This window comes from Meriones unguiculatus, chromosome 2, assembly GCF_030254825.1.
Source record: "Meriones unguiculatus strain TT.TT164.6M chromosome 2, Bangor_MerUng_6.1, whole genome shotgun sequence".
Classification (NCBI taxonomy): Eukaryota; Metazoa; Chordata; class Mammalia; order Rodentia; family Muridae; genus Meriones; species Meriones unguiculatus.
The window spans coordinates 99,051,227-99,078,588 of NC_083350.1; the positions used below are offsets into that span (position 1 = coordinate 99,051,227).

The window sequence follows — 27,362 nt, forward strand, 5'->3', positions numbered from 1 at the left end:
ACAGAAGGATCCTACCTCCTGAAACCATGGAAAGCTCAGTGAGTACAATTCAAGATTTCAGACTGATGACGTAATCACCCTTTTCCTGCCAAGACTCTATTACTAATAAAGGAATTAAAAACTGTATGATAAAAGAGATAGTAAAAGGAAAAGACTAGAAACAACAAAACAAATTAGCAGAAGTAAGAAAGGCTTAAATGTTCACAGAAAGTTTAAAACCAAATGTGATTAATCAAAAACTAAAAGGAAAAATTAGGGAGTGGAGAGATGGCTCAACAATTAAGAGCATTGTCTGCTGTTCCAGGTGGTCCTGAGCCCAATTCCCACCAAACATAACCATCTATGCTGGGATCTGATGCTTTCTTCTGGCATTCAGCCATGCATGCAAACATTTGTTCATATACATTAAAGGAAAAAAAAAAAAAAAAGTGAAAGTGAGCTACTTACACCTGAGAAGCACGTAGGAGGCTTGGACTTGAGGCACCGTCAAAGCTAAATAAGAAGCAGGCAAAGCAGAGGAGACCTCCAGCCATACAGAGACCCCCCTCAACCTTCTCAACCGCTCTGGTTGAGATCTCCTCTATCAATGAGAAATTAAGAAAAACACCTACTCCATAGAATATCATGAAGTCAAAAGTCCATACATATGGAGGGCATAAAAAAGCACCCACCACAAAGTTAAGAATACAAAGAATACATTGAGATTTATAATTTTAAATAAAGTCGAGGAGGGACACATACATGACAAAGAGAAAACCAGCACCTTTACCTCCCAAACACAGGCTAGGACGACTTCTAGTTATACTGTGGTTTAATCTCAATCAAGACCAACAGTCCTGAGTGTTAAGACAGTAAATATGAGCCAGGGGTGATTGTATACTGCTTCAGTGAGCACTCAGGAGGCAGGTTTCTTGGGTTCCAATCTAGCCAGTGCTACACTGTAAGTTCCTGCCTCAAAAACAAAACAAAACAAACAAACAAAAAAACCCCCACAAAACAGAGAGATGGGGACTGAAAACATGGATATATGGTTAGAAAATAATACATAATAGAGAAAAAAAAGAGAAAAGGTGCTTTGGGAGGTTGTGAATGCCATTCTCTAGTGACTACATAGAACAGACAAGGACCCAACTACTACAATAATTAAAGGACTAGGGCTGGAAAGATGGCTCAGAGGTTAAAAGCACTGGCTGTTGTTCTTCCAAAGGTCCCGAGTTCAATTCCCAGCAACCACATGGTGTCTCATGGTTATCTATAATGAGATCTGATACCCTCTTGCTTGCCAGCAGAATGCTGCATAAATAATAAATAAATAAATCTTAAAAAAAGGAGGAACAGAGTAAAATGAGAACTAAAGCTTAATCTATAAATACCACACGAGGAGGGCTATAATCTTAAAATTCACATACCTGAAAATCATTTATTACAACAACAAAACTAGGGGTTAATTACTTTATTATTGAATTATATTGTAAAGTCTACAACTATGAATTAATAAATGCTTTGCATTTAATACAAGGACACATTTACTCTAGCGGAATAAAACAGACACACACAAAAGACCAAGAACACGTTTTACTGACCTTACATATATGAGAAGTCTGATTTATCTCCCCCTATTTTTTAAACATTAAATGGGGCTTCTCACAATTTTTTTATTATAAACAAAAGACTGAAAGCAATAGGAGAAGCAATGTCTAAACACAAAGGAAGAAAGATGGCTATTACCTTATAGTGGAAAAATTGGGTAAAGCATGGCCTCTCTATGGTTCACTGCAAAAGAGACTTTTTCTCAAGAGAGGCAAGCTCTTCAGATCTAAGCCAGTTTCCCACATGCCCTGAAAGACCAGACCCGCATGTTCTGGTTTCAATGGCAAGAGTTTACTTGAAATGTCTACAAAATATCTAAAATCTAAATACAATAATAGCTAATTCAAAATTGTGTGCTGGTCTAAATATTCATCTTCGGCTTCCTCCTTTCTAAAAATTAAAAATCTTTACATTTTGGATGTTATTAAAAATAATTTACATTTTTAGTGTGCTTTATGGTCAATGACTGTAAAATTGCAACTTAAGTGATTTAAAATTTTTATGTTTTACTTGATCTTTACTAAAATTTAAATTTGCTGCAATTTCATCTATGCCATACATGAGGTAAATTTCAGCTAAAAGATAAGACAATCATGCGGATACTGTTAATCATTTTAAGAGTATACAAAATCATAATGCCCACCTTGTTTCAAATTACAAATTAGATATTAGGTACTGTGTATGTGATTTAAAAGTCTGTTATACTTTTAAATCAAATTACATCAGGAATTATATGATTAAGACAAACAAAAACCTCAACACCGCCTCTTAACCAAAACAAAAATTCCCTGGTCCAAAAACAAAAACACCTTCGGTGGTGGTGGGAATAGAAGACAATGAAAAACAACAAATCCAAATGAAACAGAGGACCAGTGTTTAGCTTCTAACTTCGAAACAAATAACTCCCACACTTATTTATCTAAAAAATATTTTCATAAAAAGCTGGATTGACAGGATAAATGCTCTGCAGTAAATAAAAAGTACAAGGTTCCGGTGACAGTCTTTTAACTAGCTTACAGCTCTTTCAAACATGTATAGCCAGCTAGTAATTCCCTAAAACATGTATCTATGTCACCCTAGAAGATCCCTGTGGAAAATCAAGCACACTTAAACAGTTTTAATGAAGCAGGACTTCCATGATATGAAAAAAATAATCTAGAAAGTAGTATGATAGGCTGCAACAGCAATACCACCATTAACAGAGGCCACAGAAGCTACTGCTGTACATTCCATGACCAACAAACCGCTGCAGTACAGGAAGCACAGCTACATGACCATTTCTCTTACTGAACTTCATTCACATTTGTAATATTTTCACTCAGTAGAGAATAGTCATAAATCTTTTCTGTAAGAATTCCAAGTATTTAATGTGTAGCTTCACATTAGATCACCATTTTTGCCTTATTTTTGAAATACACAAAACAATGCATTTTCCCCCCAAAAAGTGAAATAAGATGTCCACATTAAAAAAATAAAGCCTACAAAAAAAGTTCCAGAGCTAAAAAAATTTTTCATTATGGCACAATGTGATCTCCAAAGTCCAAAGTATTGAAATGAGGTCCATGTATGCATCTTGTTTGCTTTTCAATGCAGTACTAACTTTATTGAGGTGAAATCACAATTTTAGTTCTTCAGTCAACAAGTGGACACAAATGTTTTTCTACACAGTTATTAAAAACAGGAGATCAAGCTGAATGTGCCAAAGTAATTTCTTCAGTCGGATGTCTTATTCTTTGGAAGAAATTTAGAGAAGGGGTTCCCTTGGTTGGTTTCCATAGCTTGATAGACCAAAAACAGGAACACTGCTACAAGAACAAACAGGAACACTTTTATCCACATGGGCACGAGGCGGCCCTTCCTTGTCTTTTCCGACTTCACATCCGCTAAGGGCATGTACTTAGGGACATATTTAGAGGAGAACGATTCTTCCATCCTGAAGTCACCGTGCTCCAGCGGCCGTCCTGCAGCCCCTTTGATTGGTCTGCGGCAGCTAGCACTGTTCAAAGCAAAAGAGTTTCGGACAGTTATTCCTCAGGTCAACGGTACTGTGACTTCTAAACACTGCATGAAGCAGCGGCAGGAAACTAGCACATAAAAGGACCTTTTCTGTATTTTCTTTTTTGTCCATGGTGGTGACGGGAGGTAAGTAGGAGGTAAGTAAGAGTTTGGTTCCTACCACCCAGAGCTGTATCTTCAGATACCTAGGTGGTGCATGCCTTTGACCCCAGCACTCTGGAGGCAGAAGTGGGCAGAGCTCTCAGTTTGAGGCTAGCTTGGTCTACAGAGGAAGTTACAGAATAGCCAGGACTGCTACAGAGAAACCTTGTTTCAAAAAACCCTGAACAAAAAGGTTAGCTGCATCAGTTATTATAAAGTTATATTTAAAACATGGATAAATTTTAATCCTAGCACTCAGAAGCAGAGGCAGGTGTATCTCTGTGAGTTTGAGGCCAGCCTGGTGTGTACAGAGCAAGTTCAAGGACAGCCAAGGCTACACAGAGAAACTGTCTTGAAAACAAAAACAAAACAAAACTGGATAAACGCACTCTTAAAACGCTTTTGAAAGGTTTTGGCCATATTTTTTCAGCTATGGAATATGGTACTATGTGCCTATGATCCCAGCAGTTGGGAAGAGGGTCAGGAGCTTACAATCGGCCTTGTTTAAACAGTAAATCTAAGGTCAGCTTGGTTACTTGAGTCCTTGTCTCAAAACAAAACAAAAACCAAAATCCCAGAGCTGGCAGAGGTGAGACAGCTCAGTGAGGCAAGACACTTGCCACCAAGCCTAATGACCCAAGAAGCTATATGCAAGGAGAAACCATCTCTGACCTTCAGGTGATGTAAAAACAACCCTTTCACTGGATCTATCTAGATTCAAAATGGGCGCCTGTGTACAGAAACAAAACCTGGCTGGCAGCATATGCCTGTAATCTAAGCATTTAGATGAAAGCACCAGGATCAAGAGTTTAAAGTCAGCCTCAGCAACACAATGAGTTCAAGGACAACCTGGGCTATTTGAGACCAGACAGAACTAGGACAACAGCTTGGTCAACAAAATGTCTGCCGTTTAATATGAGGACCCAAGTTCAATTCCCAGTGCACATAAGTATGTATGTATATAGTCAAATGACTCAGCTAGTGAGAAGCATCATCAGTAATCCCAGCACTCAGGAGGCAGAAGCAGGGGAATTTCTGAGTTCTCTGTGTAGACCAGGCCAACCTGGTCTACAAAGTCAGTCCCGACAGCCAAGGCTACACAGAGAAATCCTGTCTCAAAAAACCAAAGAGCATTCACTGCTTGTCAACCAGCTTGACATTCTGAGTCTCAGAACCCAGGGCGAAGCAGGAGAACCAGCTCCAAGAGTTGGCCCCTGGTGCACATATTATTAACTGATAATTAACTGGACAAGGCAGCAATGTATGCCCCCAGGTAGGCAGAAGACAGGAGGGTTGCTGGGAGCTTGCTGGCCAGCTCATCTAGCCGAACTGGTAAGTTTTAGGTTTAGTGAGTGACCCTGTTTCAAAATACAGGGAGGAGGGGCCGAGGAGATGGCTGTGGATTAGCTATTCTAGCCAACAAGATTATAATGAAAGGTACTGTCTCAAAATAGTATGCGCGGAGCAACAGAGGAAGTCACTTGACACCTACCTCTGGCTTCCATAAGTAAACATGAACACACAAAATATGTACAATTTAATAAAAGCAGAGGAGCGTGTTCATATCTGACTTAATGGCAGGAAGCTTTCCAAATATGTATGAGGCCCTGGATTTGATCTCAAGTACTTACTACCAAACCTTGTCAATTTGTCCCCAAAAGGGTTACATGTAATAAAGTAAATTTTGAATGATTCAATTTTCATAGATGTGAACCCCTGCATCAGAGAGGAAGTACTGAGAAAGAACCACTAGATTCGGAGAACAAAGCTACAATAATGTTGTGATGAAGAATATTTACACTTGATTCAATGTATCCAAGTACCTAATTCCTGTTGGGGTAGATGCCTCAAAGGGGAACATTTCCTTAAGAATATCTCTTTCTACTCTTCTTTCCTCTGTTTTTTCTCCCACCTAGTAAGAAACAAAAGAAACAGCCACAAGTTACAATTTAGTACAAACAGGCAATAATTAAAACAAATGCCTCTCATCTGGCCTAGTTTTGGTATTATCTAGGTATTCACAAGGCTCCAAGATTCTTCAAATTTCATCACTGGAACAGTATCTTTTTTTTTTTAATATAAAGTTTTTATGTTTAATTATTTTGTGTATAGGGATACTTGTCAATGTACATCTGCACTCCAGAAAATGGCATCAGACAGTTCTGAGTGGGTGCTGGGAATTGAACTCAGGCCTTCAGAAGAGCAGGGAGAGAGTGCTCTTAACCACTGAGCCAGCTCTCCAGGCCCTGGAACATACAGTATCTTAATGTAGTATTAGAAGGGAAATTGCCACACATACAAGGGGGGAAGCACCCGGAAACTTAACAAGGCTTGTCAATTCCCTCACTGAATCCCCTTGTTTCAAACCAAGAGTGCACGGTTTCTTCCTGCTAGGAATTCTGTGATATATGAATGATTAAATATAGAAGATGCCATCAATTAGACCATTCCAACTTAAAAAACAAAACAAAACAAACAACCAATCATCTCCTATGCTAAAGATTAATGAGCCATGCAGCCAGCATTTTAAAGATCAGTTATACAGGAGTTTACCACACAAATATACTTGAAAGTTATCATTTGACTTTTCAACAAGTGCAGCTTCCTTCACAGCCCAAGTAGCATTTTAAACTTGGACAAAAAGAACATATTATAAGCAGCACATGAACACCCCTGCAAAAGAGCCACACAGCAAGAGCATAGTATTTTTAGCATGCCATACTATATTATTTTCCATTTTCACAACTTAGTCTTTAAACCATATATGCACACAAATAGATACATAAACCTCCCAGTAAAGGTCTGTCCCCTCCCACTTAGAAAAAAATCTGAAAGATGAATGATAGCAGTGGGCTAAATTGTATCCATTTACTTCAGCTCTCGTCAATGGTTTCTTTGGTGTTCTTCTGGTTATGTCTGAGAATTCAGTGATTGGCAGAATAGAAGATGCATGCTTGAAATTTCCAGTCAACCTATTGACAACCTGCCAAGATTCAAATTATTCAGACTCAGAATTATCCAAACATAGCAAAGACATTAAAATGAAAAAAAAAAAAAGAAAAGAAAAGAAAAGAGGAAGATAATCCACTTCTGTAATAGCTGATTTTTCCCCTAATAAAAACTTAGGTAATGGGATCTAGAAACACATTCAGTGCTTCACATGTGAACCCTCAGAATTATTCAAATATTTGATAAAAATTATCTTCACAGTATTTAGGATTCTTGTGCAATGAATTAAATTCATTTGTAACAGCTATATTCAAATATTCTAAGATCCACAAACTTCGAGAAAATTAGTTCAAAATAATAATACATATTTTCAAATTGCCATAACTCACCACCTCCCAAATTCCAACTAAGGGGTAATTAAAAGAACAGCACTTAGATAGTTTATGAAACATATTTACTAAGGATTCGTTGCTTGACGCCTTTATAGTTTCAGCTATGGGAGTACTCTCTGAAATTACTGCACCATCTATACGAAAATGCTGTGATGTTTCCACCTGTTAGTTTGAAAACAGAACAAAGACAATAAATGTAAAATAATCACTAAAACCCTACCAATCTGAAAACCCAAGTCTAAGCAATAAGCCTTGCGTCACCCTTCTTCTCGGAGTTCTTCTCGCCCCTCTCGTAGGCTCCCTAGTTAATGCCTGCAGAGGTCCGCCTTTTGAAGGTCCACTTGTCCATTCAGTCTCAGTCACTCCAGCTTGAGAATAGCTCTAGTCAAGCATTGACACGTTAAAAAGTCATAGTCTAACACAAACCCCTTAGTAATGACTATGTTAGCATACTGAGAAACTAAGATCTCTCTAAATGCCAGCGATTACAACAATGCTATGCCCTCAAAGTACTTCTAAAGTAGTGACTTTGCTGCTCTGTACTCATCAGCAAAGGATAACAAAATAAATAAGAGTCTAGTTCGAGTATTTACAGCTCATACTGGCTTCTCCTGTGACTTGCAGTTTGGTAACTGACCCTAGCACTGTAGCCGTATCTCTTTGCTTAAATAAAAACCAGACTGATCATGATTTATACATATCTTATTTGTCCCTTAAAAACAAAGAAAGACAGAAAGAAGGATAAATTATAAATCAATCCTCTCCTCAAACTCAAAATTTCCTAAGTGCCCTTAGAAAACAATTAGGCTGGAATTCCGGCCCCTAACAAGTTACTGTTGAATTTTAATTATATCCGCCCCCCCCCCCCCGCCCCACCACCACAAAGCAGAGAGCTGCTGCTGTCCAGCCCCAAGTTAAGTTCTCTCTGGGAAGGAAAAAAAAAACAACCCTCAACTTTCCCCCTCAAAAGCACTTCAGTGTTAAGCACAGTGGCACAACACTTGTCCTTGCTTCAGGGAGACAGAAGGAAGAGAACTGTCACAGGTTCTAGGACAACTTAGGGTACATAATGAGACTGACTTAAAAAAAAAAAAAAGTAAATCAGGGTTGAGGCCATAGCATAGGAAATGCCATGTTCCGTCCCTAGCACCACATAAGAAACACCTATGAAGCCTATGGAGCTATTTTTTTAAAACTCTGATCCTCTGGTAAGCCTGCTGATTTGCTAGCAGCACTATCACCCAATCCCTACAACGGCACAAAAATAGCACCCCAATCCAATGTCATGCTTATTTTTATTTTGACTGTTTTGTTTTTATTGAGAAAGGGTTTCTCTATGCATTCTTGGCTGTCCTGGAACTTGCTCTATAGAACAGACTATCCTTGAACTCAGAGACTGGCCTGCCTCTGTCTCCCAAGTGCTGGGATTAAAGGTGTGTGATACCACTGCCCGGCAAGTTTATTTTTAGAGAAACATATATCAGGGGCTATAAGAGAGTGTTGGTCCCCCGGAGCAGGAGTTGCAAGCAGCTGTGAGCCATGATGGGGGTCTGGGCACCCAGTGTAGGTCCTTGCAATAGCTCTCAAGCACCAAGCCACTTCTTCAGCACCAGCATCCTAAATTTTTTTTTTTGACTCACAATCTGAATATCAGGGTTCCTTATCCTGATATTAGTTAGGAAATCTCTGCTGAACGTAAAATTAATGTCAAAGACACATTATATAAATAAGCCATTTAATATAAGAACAGAATAAAATCCTATCAACAGTCAAATTCCCGAGAATGTCAACAGAGGACACAGCCTCAGTCTGTGCTCTTAATCCTGGTGACACATACCTGTGACTCCAGCCCCAGCCTCCAGCTCACCATCCTCCTGTGCCTGCCTAGTAGTGCTACAGCTGTAAGCACCTATCACCACTCACAGCAACTGACTTTGAGAATATGAATAAAAATGGTCACCATTCCATGGCAGAATTTAGAAGATGAAGCAAACAATTACACAGAGGACTAGTTCACTAGCATATATATAAAGCCTATATATAATGTGAGTGCTCTTTGCTTTGAAGGTAAATAAAATTCACAGTTACATCTATTGTCAATAAGGATGTTCCCTAGAAAGTCCTGATGTATCATTGAGACAAATGGAAGAAAAAAAAAGCGTTTTTCTCACTGAATTGACGAAGTCACTCCATGAGCAATAAGTCGGCTATCAAAGGCTACTAATTCATTCTAAACAAAAATTTAAGCTCTGAACAAAAACAAAACAAAAAACCCTGCACTAAACTACTTTACAGTAAGACATAAACAAGTCTGGCATGGTGGCACACACATGTAAACCACAGGATGCTGAGGCAGTAAGATGAGGAGCCTGAGGCTAGCCTAGGTTACATAAGACTCTTTCTCAACGTAGGTACCTAGCGTGTAAGAGTTCCTGGATTTGGTTCTCAGGACAGAAGGTGACAGAGGGAGGGAGGGAGAGGAAGGGAAATGAATATATAAACACCAAATTAGAGTAAAAAGCTGTTATTACTCTAGAGCATTAACTGTCCACACTTAGGTAAAGCATGATCAACAGATAGTCACACTAACTTGTATTACTACAGTAGAGAACAGAACTCTATCAGTGTTGCTATGATGCAAAAACATTTGGTAACGAACTATAAAAAAACATAAAGCACTTTCACTTTGTCATCAGCAAACTGACAAAGACAAAATACTACCTACAAAAGGCTGCTTGTCTTTGCAAAAACAGTTCATAAGTGAAAACAACTTACACATTCATCAAAAGGAAAGCACCTGAATAAATTATAGCAAATCGACAAATCTCAATATGCATGATGTAGCTGCATAAGAAATGGGGGCAAGCAAAATATTTTGATTTGGGAGTGAACTCTAGGACTGAAAGGAAGGGATGCCTCACGTAAAGGAGGAAAGAAGCAAATATAAACAATCTAGGTAGAGTACTTCCAAAAAGAAAAGATAAAAGTAAAACTTGGGGGCAGTGAATCAATCCTGTCCATAGAACTCCAGCGGTACATTAAACTACTGCTTAGAAAAAGCAAGTATTTTGAGCACAGTCTTTTACTTTATAACCTAGTGACACAAATGAGAAAAATACACTGAACTGCATTTAACAGCCTTAAAGACAGAGGAAAGGAGACAAGGTAATGAGACTCTAGACCCCTCCTATTTGTTCCGGAATGGGGGCCAGTAGTAAAGTGATTGTATGGGGCGCTGCAGGCTTTGGGTAGGATGGGGGTAATGACTGCATTACAGTTGATGAGTATAAAAATTATAGCATAAATTGAGAAGTGGTGGTACACACTTTTAACCCCAGTACTCAGGACTCAAGAATTTCTATCACCTTTCAACATCTGAGCTATTGTTAACTAATTTTAGTATTTCTTTTTAAAGAAAACTTAAGTGTTTCCTGAAAAGATCAATAGGAAAGCTATAACATCATGAAGTATTCTTGTCAAAGAAGCAGAATCTAAATTCAGACCAATCCTTTAGGTCTATGCTGTCCCATTCGGTAGTCCCCAACAGTTCAACTATACTGTCAAGAATGCTACTCTAGCACTGACAAAAACATTTTATTGTGACCAAAAAAAAAAAAAAAAAAAAAAAGCCTACTTCACTGTCACACACAATCCCCTGTAAGCTAGATTATATAGGATATAAAGAAACAAATGAAGCATTTGAAACAACCTACCACCTCCAGAATGTAGGAAATATTGTCATGATTAATTATGGTCGCCAAATGGAAAAAGCAGCTACAGTGGAATTAGTGTAGACTAATTCAGATTCCAACAGTTTCTGCCCAGGAATGGTGGTACAGTCCAATAACCCCAGCACCTGAGAGAAACAGGCAAAAGGGCTGGGAGCAGTACATGCACATTCCTCTCCATTCCAACCACACAAAAGAAAGGAATCAGGGCCTGGTAGTGTATACCTGTAATACCATCTCTTAGGAAGCTCAAGTTTTACAAATTAAAGGCCAGCCTGGTCTACAAAGCAAGGTCTAGGACAGCCAAGGGCTTCATTGTGAAATACTGTTTCAAAACCACCACAGAAATCAGAGGCACTGAACATGGAAAAGATAGATTAGTAACAAAGTAACAGATTTTTTTAGCTAAAGAATAGATGAGGAAAAGAATCTTGGTTACTAAACCCAAATTAGAGCCAGTAATTTTCCTCTGTAATCTATTTGTTAATACTTTATTATGCTTATTTTCTCCCCATTTTCCTTTTGGAAACTATCTTGTACTTCCCATGCCAACAAAAAAAGCAAAGTTTTCATCTTAAATAATGTAACATATTAGCTTCAAAGTGAAAGAAAAAGCTACAAATTATGAAGGAAAGTAAATTCAAATTCAGAAAGTCAGACACAAAGACAAATATAAAACTATTTTTCTGATTTTCAAAGAAGCTGAATCAACTTTTTTTTTAATCTTCTAAAGCAACTCTCTCACAATGGAGTGTATGCTGGTGCTGGGGTTCTTTGTGTGAAGGTGGTCTCTGTATTATTATTCAAATGCTCATTTCTGTACCAGCAGAGAGTTGAGTACAGGCCTTTGCTGGTCTTGTTATTTTTATGAAGCATCACCAGCCTTAGCATTTCATAAACATACGCCTCCCTCACCTTCCAATTGGTTTAATGATGAGGTGAGAGCCTAGAGCTACATAGGAAAGGAAAGGCAGGACTTCTGACCAGAGACAGAATTAAGAGGCAAGAGATTCAACAGCCAGACACTGGAGGACATACCAGGACTGCGTGAGAGGTAATGGGCCATATGGCAAATGTGGATTTGAATAAACTAGTTAAGTTACACAAGCTAGATGGAACTAGCCTACCCTAAGGCCTGAGCTACATAACAGATGTCTCCCTCATTCTACCTGGTGGCAGTCCAAAGAGTCCCATTATACACCGGCCTAGCACACTTGAGATCCCAGGTTCAAAATCGCTGCACCAAAAGTAAAAATAGGCAGCCTGACCAACACTACACTGCTTAGCACGGTTTGATAAACAGCACAGGCTATTTTAATGACAGATCTCACAAAGTATGTATTATCCAAACCATTTAACAATTAAACTAAGTTTATGGAGTGAGTGAGATGGACTGTGTGCGCCAACTCTTTACCAAAGGTCAAAAAATGCAAGACAATGAGTACTGGTCAGATGACTCACGCATGTATACGGTGATCATAAAACTAAAAGTACCTGGTTGTGCTCAATTCTTCTTTGCTTGAGTGTTACTGGAGTCTTTGCTCTGCCTTTTAGTGGCTCTCTCTTCTCAAGCTTGAGCTCTACTTTAGAGTCTAGAAACAACATCGAAGAAACCATTATTTGTTATGTTGTACCAGTATTACTTTGGAACCCTGGTTTTGGGCACATTAGTACACAGGATAATCTTCACCTCAACAGAGCAAAACTGTTTGGCAAAATTTATCTTAAACAAACCCTCTTTTACAGAAAACAGAACCCAGACCTCCACTTTTATATAATCTTAGTCCATTTTCATCCCTTCCCACAGTTTAATCTGATTACTTTCTCCTGTTTTTTTTTTTTTTTCTTTCTATTTTTCCCACCCCTAGAATAACCTTAAAAATAAAAGATTCAAACTGTTCCTCTGGAGCTTTTCACTAAAAACCAATGCAAATGTGCGGTATGTTACTGAGAGCAAAGGTGAGCTGTTACATTAAAATTTTGCACGTGGAAGGGGTTAAGTTTTTGTGTGGCTCCTATCATGTAGTATTGAATGTTAACTGCCAATGTTAATGTAACATAATGAGGTCTCTTAATGTTAAAACTGTAGTTCCAAAAATTTGCTTTCTTACTAAAAAATAGAATCAATTCTTAAAGCTTAATTTAATACAAATTTAATGTTGCCTTGCTTTTTAAACTGCTCAAGATAGCTCTGTGCCTTGCTGACCTTCCAGTCTAACCTATTAGTCCAAATATACCTGGCCCCCCCATGATAGAGAATTTTAACCAAAGTAGTTCAAACAGGTCAATTACGACCAAGCAACCAGCTCTATCCCCAATGCTGTCACTAGATCAATACTCCTTGGCATTATAAAAATCATTTTTCTTTTTTAATTCAGAATCTAGGAAACTTTAGATAGGTCTGAGCAAAGAAAAAAAAACTACTAATAAAGCAGAAACTGATTAGACAAATAGCCTATGTTATTACAAATTAAGTCCTTGTTCAAATTGAGATTTTAACGGCCAGTTAAATATATGGTCCTCAAATAGTGAAAAGGACATAAAACAACTGGAATATTTTCAAGTCATATTACTAGACTGTTTCAATGATGAAATGGAAAAGGCACATTCACCCACAAATATTCAACTTGTTGAAACTCCAAGAATAAAGCACACATAAAACATGTTTCTGGAGACCACACAAAACTGTTCAAATTTAACAACTTTATTGAATTTGTAGAAGCATTCTACAGAAATACATTGCTTTAAAGAAATCACACAGGACTTAACAGGTACATGTATACATGTACATTTTAGAAGACAATTAACAAAGCTGCAGCGATGAAATGTGCAGTCTAAAAACATGATAGTGGTAGACATGTACACTCAAGGGACTGTATTTGGTTATGCTTAAGACTATTACCATAATATCTCTACAATCAAGCTACCTTACCTTACAACCATACAAATAATAACAGGGTAATACATTGCTTCACAGACAATGGGGTATAATAAAAGTTAAGGCTTTTAGAAAATAATTCAAGTTTGCTTTTAGCATTTGGATTTGAGACTTAACTATATAGGATGTACAACACACCTTTAAATACATGTAAAAGGTAAAAAGCCCTATACTTCTAATGTCGTATTCATCTAACAAAATAGTCATGTTGAATGGACTGTATCAGAACATCTCCACATAGCTTTGTTCCTCAAATGTGTGCCATCCAGTGGTATGACCCAGGAATTGCGGGCTACCATCCCTATCAGAATGTACAATCAACCCTACATTGCTTATTTTTTTTTTTTTTACTAAAAAGGTCCATATATACATATGTGTGTGTATATATGTATATACATGTTACGTCATGTATCTCATAATTTGCTTACGAAGTATCTCTGGACTTAAATTCTTTTATTAAACTTGCTTCTTACCACAGAGGCAGCCCCTTTCCCTCTGGTTCTTATACACATATCTGTGAATCAGAAAGTGTGTGTACTGGCATTTCAAGAGTTACAGTAATCTATGAAGTTTGTTGCAGACAAAAGTCATAAACAAGAATGTGGACAAAGTTTTAAGGCTGTGTAGATACTAAGCCAAGAGTGACAAAAAAAATTAAGCTACAAAAAGGTCATCTGTAGATTTCTTGCAATGAGTGAACAACAAAAGGCCTCTTAGTAAAAGAGACTTATGTCAATGAAAATAAGTAGCTGAATTAAGCTGAACAGACGGAAATCACAATGGCAGTGTCCTATTTCATTGCTGGGAGACTTGGCATCCCTATACACTAGACTTTCCAAAATAAATTCCTTTTAGAAACACTAAAAAAAATTCAGTGTTTCTAGTGCCTCTGACCTAGGGTAAGAAATATGTGAATGGCATTACTAAAGTGAGGTTCTACTGCTATTTTAGGTGCTAGAATTCTTTTTATATGTAAGCGTTGTAAAAGTGTTATATAAAAACAGGACACTGTAAACTTATGAGACGTGTGATCTATAAAACTTAAACTGTACTGGGCTTCTATAGATGCAATTATACTGTAATTTGATGAGTAGAAGCTTATCACCTTGATTGAAATTAGCTCTATTAGGGAACTAGTAAGAACTCAAAAGAAAATCCTGGCATAAAAGTTGTTAAAATTCCTAGAAAGGTTTATAAATTCTCCAAATCAAAGATAAGGTTCTATCTTTGTTCTTAATATTATTGCTATTTATTTCTATGCTTTTTAATAACTTGGGGTACTTCCCCTCCAAACAATGTTCCACCTTTAAAGGGGGCAGCAGTCAGTTTAGTCTTAGAAGCTGCGTTAATCTTACAGTCCTTCAGCCACAGACAGCGCCGACCCATAGTAGAAGACCCCATGGTACGGGCAGACATCCTTGCTTCATCAAATGCAGCATCACAGAGATACGAAGCTGCATCATAGGTTCTGTTCAGAATCTCAAGTGCTTGGTGTGCATGACTAGGATCTGAATTAATAACCTGTGCGGCCTGACTTATGTTGGCTTGCAGAGACTTAGCTACGAAGGCCATGTGGGCTGCAATCTGCAATGCTGATGCTGCAGCCTCATAAGATCTACAGAGAGCCAAGTCCAAATGTTTATCACAAGACTCAGTGGAGGATGCCCGAATGGCTGCTTGTGGGGTGGCTCCAGGAATCAATTCCAGGATTTCCTCATCTACTTTTGGAACGGATAATATCTGTGTTGCCTTGCTGGAAGAAACTGGATATTTGCATGCCAGTGGAGGCAGCTGCTTATCAATTTGCTGCCACTCCTCTTCGATTACTTTTAAAATAGATTCATGGAGAGGGAAAGATAGTTCAGAGGTGTCTATTTGATCATGCTGTGGTTGCTTAGGCACTTCTATTCCTAAAGTATTAAGACAATGAGAGACAACGCTTTTGCCAAAAGAAGACATATGTTCGGATCCAGGTATACTCTGAAATGCCATACATGAGCCTGAATCCCCTTCCTTTACTGGCTTCTTACTGAGTCTATGAACTTTCCGAGAAGGGGACAGGGATTCAAATTCTTGATGGTCTGACTGGCTGAGTCTCTTACATATGTTTTCTATATCCAGTGTGGGCAAAGATTTAGAAGTCCCAGGCAAACTGCCAACTCCACCCTGGACTAACAGAGAATTGATATAATCTCTGATGGCCTGAGCGAGTGGTGGAGAAATGACTTGTGATCTCTCTGACTCTTGCAGCACTTCTCTTTCACTAGAGAGAACTGACTGATCTGAGACGTCTGGCCCCTCAGTACACGATGGCTGAGTTCTACTTCTCCTGCCACGGTAAATATTTTCTACTGTGTCTTTACAGTAAGTAGTGGTGGTCTCTCTCATCAGGGAAGGAGAAGCTGCAGCAGAGGCCAACCTGGCAGTGAGTTCATGCTGAGAAGATGGCGAAGAACTCTTCTCTACACATCTATCATAGCTAGACTCGGAAGGAATGCATAAATTCCGCCCAGGGGCTAACTTCTGCGCCTGTCCCTTCCCAGGCAAGGCTGTGTCAGTAAGAGGCTCCCTAGGTGGGGCTCCCTTAGAAGCATGCACTTTCTTAGCTGCCTGCGCTTCAGTCCTGCCCAAAGGAGGACGGGTGGAGATTTCAGGAAAAGAAATACCCTGAAAAAATCCACCAGAGGGAGTAGATGCAAGTTCAGAAAAAACAAAATCCCTAGTGGACTTCACTTTCTTGTGTTCTTTCTTCTTTCCTGTAGAGGCAAAAGAGGCAGGAAGTTTAAGCATGACTGGTTTGGGCTGGTCTTATTCTTTGCCTCCTTGCTAATATAGTGCTGTTGATGAAAAGGACCCTATACTTCACACTCTCAGCAACCAATCTGGTATAAGGTACCAAGTTAAATACTTATAAAATTAGCAAATTACGAGCTAAAACTTTTTAAGGATCAAATTTTGCATTTACTCTCATTTTAAAAAGGAATATCCTTCCTGTTCTCAAAAATACTTAAAATCGTGGTCAAAACTGCCATGAAATCAAATTATGTGAGCCAAATCTTTTAAACAATTCATCTGCCTATCAATAGAGAAGAGAAAGTATGTCACATTTAAATGTTAACAGTATATATTAATTATAAAGAATAAACATATAATAAGGTCCAAAAAGACATAACACTGAACAAAATAACACATAAAAGACTCAGCCTATCACTTATATTGAATCTTTAAAAAAACAAAGCAGTATGTATTCACACTGATCTTTAAATAAAAAAAAAATGAATCGGAAAGTTATATCAAATGAATGATTCCTTCTATAGATGTTGATAATAAGGAAAGAAAAGGAGAACTTTGTCTTTACAAAAATTTCATTTGAAGCAGAAGTTAAGTGACTATTTATACAGAATATTAAATTTCATATCTTATCAATATTGCTTTAAATTTTACCTTCATCATTGTCACTGTATCTGTCAGAGTCGTTACTTCCATTCTGCCTTGTATTTTCTGAAGAAGAAACTGTTGGGAGAGGAGTAGAAGATCTTGATTCTGTTCCCTGTTCCCTCAGTTTCAACAGCTTTTTCTCATACAGCTTCCTGGTTGTTCCTGTATTGAGGCAAAAGTTCCATTAGTATTGGCATAAAACTGTATGTTAAAAGATTAAAATACATAGATGTCATGTATATGTGTGTGTATACATGAATGAATGCGGATGCCTAGAGACCACAAGTGCTGGGTCCCCTGCAGCTGGAGCTACAAGCCATCGTGAAGCACCCTATGTAAGTTCTGGGAACAAAACCCAGGCCCTTGGCAAGAACAGTACAGGTTCTTTAAACTGGGACCATCTTTCCAGGCCCTACAGAAAACCAGTTTTTAAGCAACATGCTTTCCATGTCTAAAGTAAGTGATTAAAGATAATAAATAATACTCTTTTCCAAAAGAGCTCTTCCTCTGGAATGTTAATACAAGATTACATCTTAAAAAAAAAAAAAAAAAAGAATCTATTATTTGAGTGGGTGTTTTGCTGGCATGTATGTCTGTGCACCATGTGCCTGGTAGGCCAGAAGAGGGTGCTGTATGCTGTTACAGATAGTTTTTAGCCACACGGGTGCTAGGAATCAAATAGGTCTTCAGGAAGAGCAGCTAGTCCTCTTAAATGCTGACTCATCTCCGAGGTTCCCCGAAGATCTTTTAAAAGAAACAGATGGAACCCTGAACAAAAATGATACTTCACAATACTAAGATCAGCATGCCTACAAACCCTCACTGAAGCATAGGTGTCAAATTCTGTAAATCACACTGGAATATCCTTACTTTTCTATTTTACATTACTGTATATATCTTTCCTTAATTTCTGGCAGGTGATATGAGAACTGGTCTATCTTTCATAAACAATACTCATCCAGGAATGATAAAAGTGGTCTTAAGACAATTGATACACTATCGTAATTTGGCATATTTTCATAATGTAATATGTGTTTTTTAGTGTCTCTCTTAAAACTTTACAAAAGATATTAAATGTCTATTGGTAGCCCACGAAGAGCACCCATTTAACTCCAGCATGTGCAAAGCTAGGCAGGCTATACACAGTGAGACCCAGACTCAAACAAACAAAAAACAAAATCACTGTTTCCAACTATTGCTCTAACAAAACCACCCAATCTCCATCCAGTGTTCAAATTTTTGTACACCCTAAAGTTCTGTTTGGAGTGTTCCCATCTTGAAGTTCTTGCCCACACTCTGTAAAAAAGCATAATCAACTTGGCAGAAACACAGGGTTACCTAGAAAAGCAAATGATAGATTTACACTATTTATTGAATTCTTGCATACCTTTTGTTGTTTGTTCTTTAGGGTATCACAACAGACTTAAAAAAATCTTTTAATGCTAATTAGGAAATGGAACTGTTAGGAACTTAGTTAATTTGTACTCATTCTTTCTATAACTCACTGATTCAGATGATTTGGCTATATTTTCTTCAACTGCCGGATAAGATACATACAGCTTACTGAATAGCAGGAGATGGCCACTGAATCGGACAACATCAACAATGGGTCATTTTATATATTATCTCCTGAAACTCTCATTTTAGCTTCTTTATTTAGAGTTAAGGAAACTAATATTATTGACTGGTTTTATAAATAATGACAAATGGTCCCCGAAGACCCCAATTCTAACCATTAATGATCTGGAGGTCTTGCTTCTTGGAAAAGATATCTGAGACTTGATCGACTTACCCACAATGGGACCAGGATTCACCCCATATTTCACAAGCTGATCCAGAAGGTCTTCATTAGAGAGCTCTGTCACATCTAGATCATCCTTATCTTCTACTCTGGGTTTATCGGTTTTCTTTGTTGCTTTCTGTAAATAAAGTACAGTTAACTCCTCTACATGAAAATTATTCATTTACATGACACTCTATGCAATCAACAAGGTGATTTATTGCTACACTAGCCACAACAACTTGACGAAACTAAAAACTAGTATCTGGAGGCTTTTCTAAGTACAACGGTAGAATGTACAAGCCTAATACATAGTAACTTAAGTATTAGAAACACTGCTGGAGGCGGAGGACATGTGCAAGGCCCTGTCTAACTAAAGAAACAGTAATAGCGTCAAGTATCCACAAGCAAATGAAAGCAAAGTAAGATAAATTAACATTGAACATCACATTTAATATGAACCTTACAGATTCTTTGGAGTCCTGGAATTGCTCTAGGACTGGCCCAATAAACTTCGTCATATTGGGCTAGCATTTTTAATAAGTAGTTTGTGTAATCTGAAAACAGTATATAAGAGAACTTGAGAAAGGCAACATCAATTTTTATTCCGAGCACCAAAAGCCAAGACCAAAAGGGCCAGAGAAATGGGTTAAGAACACCAGCTGTTCTTTGATCCCCAGCATTCAGTGCTCACTGGGCAAGTGGAACACAAACATACAAGGAGGCAGAACACTCACATATACAACAACAACAAAAAACAGCCTAAAAGAGAAGTTGTTTTGTCAAATAACTCAAAGTGCAATTCAGTAAGAAAAATTTAAGCCATTATAAAAACTTGTTAGACATGATGAAGCTGTGACTAACTCCATAGTGGAGTGCTTGCCTAGCAGGCTGTGGAGTCCAGACTCCCCTCAGAAAAGGGAAACAAAAAAACAGACACTGAAATAAATAACATAGGCTGCCAGGTACGGTGGCTCAGGCCTGTAACCCCAGAATTTAGGGAGGCAGAAGCAGGTGGTGAGTTCAAGGGCAGCCTGGTCTACAAAGTTGAGGTCAGGACAGCCAAGGCTACAAAGAGAAATCCTGTCTTGAAAAATAAAAAATCATAATGAAAACAAACAAACAAAAAACACAAACTTCAAGCCAACAATTATTAATGAGTGCTTTTGCCCCCTTGTACCGTGTAGTCTATGTGCATACAGTACCTACGGAGGCCACAAGAGGGCATCAGATTCTCGGGAACAAGGAGTTACAAATTGTGAGCAATCATGCCAGTGCTGAGAAGCAAACCTGAGTTCTCTGCAAGACCAGCAAGAGCTATTAAATGTTGTAAAACCCATCAACTCCCAGCCACCCTCCTAAGTTCTAGGACCAGAAGCATGAGCTAGCACATCCACCTAACATAAAACATTCCACCAAACATACTCTATGTATCCAGTTGCATTTTAAGGGCATTATTTGTGCTAACTTAAAGAACCCTAAAAATTTAGTCAGGCACAGTGGCATGCACCTTTAAACCCAGCAGAAGCACAGGCAGGGGAGATATCTTGAGTTGGAAGCTAATCTTATCTACACAGAGTTCCGGAAAAGCCAGGTATCTCGAAAAATAAAAATACCCAGTTTGAAGCCAGCCTGGTCTACAAAGTGAATTTCAGATAAGCCAGTGGCTACACAGAGAAACCCTGTTTTGAGTCCCCCCCCCCAAAGATTCCTAAAAATCCTATGAGATAGACCCATTAATATCTCCATATCACAAAATGAGGAAATCGAGGCCCTGACTGACCTAGTAAATCTTCAATGTGTTCTCCAGTGACATTTATTCAGACATTACTTCTACAACTCTTTCATATACACCCTTTCATGGAAAACTCCTATTAGAGTAACTTTGCACTGCATTAGCCTGAAGTTAAAGAAAGGAAGGGGGGAAAAAAATCAGAAACCATATGTAATAATTTACTGAATACAAAGGCACTTATGCCAGCTCTTGGAAGGTGAAGGCAGTTGAGGCTCAGGAGTTCAAGGTCACGGTCCTGTATTATACTCTGAGCTGTGGGAAACCCTCTCAAAATAACCCAAAACAAAAGAGGAAAAACCAACAAGCCAGCCACAGGTTTCATCAGCAGCCCAGGCATAGGGGCATACCCGAACTCCCAGCACAAGGAGCCTGAGAAGATGGTGATAAGTTTAATACCAGCCTGGGCTATAATAACAAGAATTTGAGTAAGTAAATGTATTCCAAATGAGTAAGCATGCATGGAGCTCTGGCTTCAACCCCTAGCACAAAACAGAACCATCTCTCCTGACAGGTACTCATGAAGGTCACTATGCTCCACTGGGTCCCTAACAGCTAAGCCTGCATGCTTTGCACGCTCTAACAAGAAGCAAGCTCCCCAAATGTTTACTCTTTACGTCTACTATCCAGATGACTTTAACACCTAAAAATACTGGTATCAAGGCTTTCGATTAAAAGCCTAACAATAAGGAACCCACCCACAAAAAACTATACCAATCATATGCATCCAAGGTCAAATACTGTGATGGTGATACATATGAAACAATTTATTTTTTAACTGCACATGCCAGTGACCTAGCACTTAAGAGACCAAGGCAGGAAAAAACTTAAGAATAACTTTATACAAGCAGTCACATTTCTTCTGAAATTCAAGATATTTTTCTCAAGAGATCTGCTGAGTTAACTTAAGTGTTAATTTAGATTCCTATATCAGAACTCACTTTATTCGTGTACTGATTACCAATATTATTTTTTCAAGTAGTTGGTATCACTGAGTCCCATCAAAACTATACATTTAAAAATGTTCAAATACTGCAGGTAGAGAACACAGACCTATAATTAGAGACCCACATAGAGAGAACCCCTGCGATAGAAAGCTACCTTGGAGATAGCATGCCATGGGATACAGAAGTGCTCTGGCTCCCCGCAAAGTGCTGGGTATCAACACAGCGCACACAGCAGTCTAACCGTCCCTCTATTCCTGAGGGACAGCCTAGGCCCATAATAGCTGCTCAAAAAAGGGGAGGATCTTTATGTAAAGGTAAGTTGAGCTGGGATGAGGAAATAGCACAAGTTAATGATAATAACAAAAAATAATAGCTGTGCAGAATCAGTCTGTAGTAGTTGAGACCACACCTGGTGGCTCACATTTTATTGTGGGCACTCAGAAGGCTAAGATAGGGCTCACTAGAAACAATGTCACAAACAAAATCGGCACACATTAAGAACTCAAACATGGGCTCCAACAGGACTGGTTTTGCTTTGCCGTAAAGTCTTGTGCATGTAATCATGAAAGCTTCAACCTATTTTGTAGCAGATGACTCTGAACTCCTGCTCCTCCTGCCCCCACCAGATGAACTGGGACTTAATTTTTACAACCAAAAAGATTTATATACTTGGACAAACACTTAGATGATTTAATAAGACCTATCCCACCACATGCCATTTGAAATGGCTTTTTTTTTTAACTTAAGTATGACCTTTAAAGAGTTGATGGTAAGGGTCTGGATTATGCCTCAGTGGTTAGGGCACTGGCTGCTCTTCCAGAGGACCCAGGTTTGGTTCCCAGCACCCGCTAGGAGGCCTCACAACTACCTTTAACCCCAGTTCCAGCAGATCTGATGCCCTCTTTTGGCCCCCTTGGGGAATGAGAGCACACAGACATGATGAGCATACAATATGCAAGCAAAACATCCATACATATACAATTAGAAAACAACAAGTTAGAGAAAAACACATAAGGGAGGGATACACTTAAGGCGGGTGTGGTGACCCATACTTTTAGTCCTAGTACTTGGGATACAGAGGTAAATGGATCTTGTGAGTTCAAGGCCAGCCAGCCAGTCTTAAAAAAAAAAAAAAAAAAAGTCCCAGAACAGCCAGGGTAGTTACAGGAAAACTCTGTCTCAAAACCTAACACTCCCCCTCTCCCTCTTTCTCGAGTGCTGCCTGCATGTACACCTGAATGCCAGAAGAGGGCATCAGATCACATTACAGATGGCTGTGAGCCACCATGTGGTTGCTGGGAACTGAACTCCAGACTTCTTAACCACTGAACCATCTCTCCACAGTTTTTCTGTGTAGCCTTCGCTGTCCTAACCTCACTTTGTAGACCAGGCTGGCCTCAAACTTGCAGAGATCCACCTACCTCTGCCTCCCTAAGTGCTGTAAAGGCATGGGCCACCTCCCCCAGCTTAAAAAAACTTTTCTTAAAAATAAACAAATTTGCAATTCTTAGAGAATTTAGAGAGAGCCCCACCATGCAGTACAGGCTGACTCAAACTCTTAGGATCCCATCTCAGCATCTTGAATGCTGGATTACAGATTTGAGACACAAAGCTCTGCTAGTGTGTCTTCCACTGCAGTGCCCAGCTTTCTATGTGGGTGGCAGTATCAGACTCTCCTGCTTGAAGGACACATCATTTCCCTAGGCCCCTAGAGTGGCTGTAAGCTCACAAAAAGCATGGAATCCATCCAGATATCCAACAAATGAGTCACTGAAGAAAATGTATATATACACTCATCCTTGACTACAATGAAGTCAAGAGCAGCCAGGGTTACATACAAGAGATCCTATCTCAATGCAGAATCCACATTAAAAGCAGTATCAACTTTTTGAAGGGAGTAAAAACGGACTAGTGTGAGGGGGAGAATGGGGCAGGTAAGGTAGCCAATGGGAGAAAATTCAGAAAGAACTTGATATACAGTAAGTGAAAAGTTCAGATGGAACCTATTATTTTGATAATTCAACACACAATAAAATGTGAGCTGGAGAGGCGGTTTATCAGTTAAGAGGGCCAGGTGCTCTTCCAGGGGACTTGGGCTGAATTTGAATTTCCAGCACCTGCACCCACGCTCACAATTGTCCCTAACTCTGGTTCCAGGGGATCTGGCACCCACACACAGCTATACTTGCAAGAGAAACACCAATGAACATAAAAAAAATAAAAATGAAGACAGTAACAGGCCGGACAGTATCTACTTAGTTTCAGACAACAGCTCAAGTTGCTGAGGATGGCCGTGGACTCCTGATCCCCCGGCTTACATCTCGACAGCTGGGATCACAGGCGCGCGACACTGGTGCTTACTCGACAGTGCTACCTGCCAGATTTAGGACATTTAGAGAAATGAAAGGCCAGAGTAAAGTTTTCTCATCTAAGTCCACACGTGCGTGACGTGCATTTCACTTTCATTCGGGCAATCAGAAGAAAAAGAAAATTGAATTGACGCTAAAAAAACAAAACACTGTAACACTTTCAAAGAAGCAACTGACTTGAGGTGTAGCTCCGCGCTAGTACATACTAAGCACAGAAGCGGCTTTCGGTTCAACTCCCACGACAAAACGAGAAGCAAGCCTCAATCGTTTTCGGTTATAGCAGTAAACAATAGCAACAATTCCAACCAAAAACATTCACCGTGTCTCTCAAGATTTTATGTTACACCAAAAACAAACAAACAAAAAAACTTAGCTAATTTTTAATGACTTGAATTCTGTTAACTAAGTATAAACCTACAGAACACCATTTAAAATGTACCCAAAGAACAACAAAAAAGCAAAATGGTAAACATTTGCGGGAACCCGTCTTAAATTTCACTGGTCTCAAGCTTCAAATTGTAATACGGATACATCAGTACTCCATAAACTTTTTTTTTGGGGGGGGGGGGGCTTCCGATTCTTTACTTCCACAAGCAAAATCTTAAAACGACAAACAAACTCAAAACTCTTCCTAACTAGGATTCTCCAATATGTCAACGAGAACTATCTTTTTCAAATGCAGCGTAAAGCATTCAATTCACAGTAAAGCCAACCCACTACCCACTAAAAACAGGGTCTGTTGACTGCAAAAAGAGCAAGACAACCAAGGAAACAAACAGTTCAAAAAGCCCTCCATATGCAAAAAATATAAAAAAGGCGGGAATGCCTTTATTTAAAAAAAGGGGGGGCAGAAATGACCATGTCGCTAACTGCCCTCCAGGGAGCGCTCTGAGACTCGGTTGCGAGCCACTACGGTACTAAAGCGGGAAAAATGCTCCAACTTCACCTCCCGTGCCGGGGCCAAGCCTGTGTGCGGGGCTTCAGGAAACGGCTCCAAGGCTGCGCCTACAGCCGCCCCCGACTGGGCCGGGCCTGCAGCACCGGGCCGCGCAGCAGGACGGCAAGGCGGCCTCGCGACTACGGCGCCGCGGGCTCGGGGACCCCCGCCGCCGAGCAACGCTCCCCGGCCCCGGGCGGCCTTACCCTGCCGACGGAGGCGCGTCCGCGACCCGCGGAGGCCCCGGAGCCCAGCACCGGGGTGGGCTCGCGCTCCTCGTCGCTGGAGAAGTCGGGCGGCCCTTTGCTGTTGGCGCCCGCGGCGAGCGGCGGCCGGTTGCGCGCCGTGAGGTGCTGCAGGTAGAGCTGCACGTACACGTCCTTGCGCTGCTCGCCGGCCGGGAGCGTCACATTGTTGGCGACCAACTCGCTCTTCAACTTGTCTTTGGTGAGGACCGAAGGGTCCTCCAGGAACTCCGGCATCTCGGGCTCGGCCCCTCGCCGCCGCCGCCGCGCTCGCCTCGCTGGTCCCGGGGTTGCGCCCTCCGCCTCGGGGTCGCGGCGGCGGGGAGGTTCCCTGTCCGGGAGCGGCGCCTCGGGACGGCGCAGAACTCGGACACAAAAGCCCGGAGCGCTCGACTAGCGAGCAAGTGCGGCCAAGCCGGGAACCCGCAGCGCGCCGAGCCTACACACAAGCTGGGGCGGGGGCGGGGGCGGCCCGTCTGCGCACGCCCCAATAACGCGCGCCGCCATTGGCCGGCGGCGGCAGGAAGCGCGGCGGCGATTGGCCAGGCGGCTCGCGCGGGTTCCAGCCGCCGCGGCGCAGAGCGAGAGGTGCAGAAACGCAGTTTAAAAGGCGCTCGGGCGGGAGCTCGGGCGCTGGGCCCGCTGTTTCCCCGGCCCTCCGCCCTTCCCCTGCCCGCTGATAAGGGACGGGCGGCGCTGGCTTTTTGTGCTTTACTTGTTTATTTTTTTGCGCACCGTTTCCACTCCTGTCCCCCGCCCCGGGGGAACCCTGCGCCGGGCCCGATGGCCCTGGGCCGGGCGGAGTTCCATGCCAGCTGTGGAGGACCCCTCGCCGGGCCTGGCTCCCTCCCGGGACAGCGAGCCACCCCCCCGAAGGATGGCGGCAGGCTGGCCTCCCCCGAGGGCTGGCCCCGAAGGGAAGCACAGAAGCCGGGCAGGCTGTGGCGCTCCTCGTGCCCTGGGGGACTACGTGGGGAGTGGAAGGGGGCAGCGCAGGAGTCAGGTCCCCCTCCTTTCGCAAATGCTCTTTTGTTCTGGAATCTAGGGAAAGCCAGACCTCCACACTGGAGGTTTCCTACTTCTTGAATTTGTTACAAAATTGCGTTTTTAAGTTTCCCATTCGCTTCTTGCCCTATCACTAAAGGCTTTGATTTCAAGTAGTTTCTTGGGGCTTGAAACAAATCCCTGCTTTGTGTTCTTGGTAAGCCTCCTAGGTTAAGACACCCCCCCTCCCGCCAAACACTAAGGATCTCACCATAACTTCATCAAACCTAATGTTTGGTAATGAAACGCAACGTTTAGAAATTCCTTAATAGTCAACTTTATATGCATGTAGTGCTGCAAACTAGATTTTTTAATTTAGAGGAAGCCAGGAACCCTATAAATCTCATGCTATTGATTCTAGTTAGAACTTGCTAAGAGTCTCAGATGTTACAATTATAACGTCCTCTAAGTCTTTACAGCAAATGTTACTCATTAATATAAATTATGTATATAGCTGAATGATTTAGAAGTTATTATATGTGCAAAAAGTCACAATAAGACATGTTAAGTGCTAATGAAAACGTGTAATGTTTCAATGTATATACTTTTTAAACAATAAATGTATGTACGTGTATACACACACAGGAAATGTTTCGGGATACTTCTCAGGAGAGGAAGTAGCTGAGCTCAGATTCAGAGGATCCTAATCATTTCCTCCGTGTCTAAGCTCTAGATTATGCTATGTAAAAAATCTTAAATTTTAAACATGGACAAAATTTAAAATATGAACAGAAACATGTTTAAGCAATATTTATGATGTACCTATGCTACATGATTAAATTGGAAGAAATTGAAAAGCATAACCTTCACTAAAAATAGACCTGTAAATTTGAAGAAACGTTTTATTTTGGTTTTTTGAGACAAGGTTCTCTAGTCTAGGCTGACCTAGTGCTCACAATGTAGACCAGGATGGCCTGGAACTTAGATCTCTCTGCTTCTGCCTCTGAGAGGACAGATCAAAGGTGTGTGCCACCAGTGCCTGGTAGAACGTTATTTTAATGTTAGACTAGTTTCCTAGGGAGAATTTTATTGTAGTAGTTCCTCTTTTTAAATAAC

General features: G+C 40.4%; 1 protein-coding gene across 5 annotated transcripts; it reads right to left on the minus strand.

Annotated features, from left to right (window-relative positions):
• Positions 1–1,438: 1,438 nt before the first annotated feature.
• Positions 1,439–25,748, minus strand: Tmpo (thymopoietin). Of its 5 annotated transcripts, XM_021626880.2 has the most exons (9): positions 25,224–25,737; positions 18,985–19,111; positions 17,199–17,354; positions 12,311–12,408; positions 7,350–7,469; positions 7,155–7,250; positions 6,620–6,730; positions 5,571–5,659; positions 1,439–3,586 (listed from the first exon to the last, which is right to left on the minus strand). In XM_021626880.2, exons 1-9 carry the CDS (start codon positions 25,497–25,499, stop codon positions 3,304–3,306), a joined length of 1,356 nt encoding a protein of 451 aa, XP_021482555.1. In that variant the 5' UTR covers positions 25,500–25,737; the 3' UTR covers positions 1,439–3,303. The 5 variants fall into 5 exon arrangements, with proteins under 5 accessions (XP_021482555.1, XP_021482556.1, XP_021482557.1 ...); XM_021626881.2 differs by lacking the exon at positions 7,350–7,469; XM_021626882.2 differs by lacking the exons at positions 7,155–7,250; positions 7,350–7,469.
• Between the last annotated feature and the right edge of the window lie 1,614 nt (positions 25,749–27,362).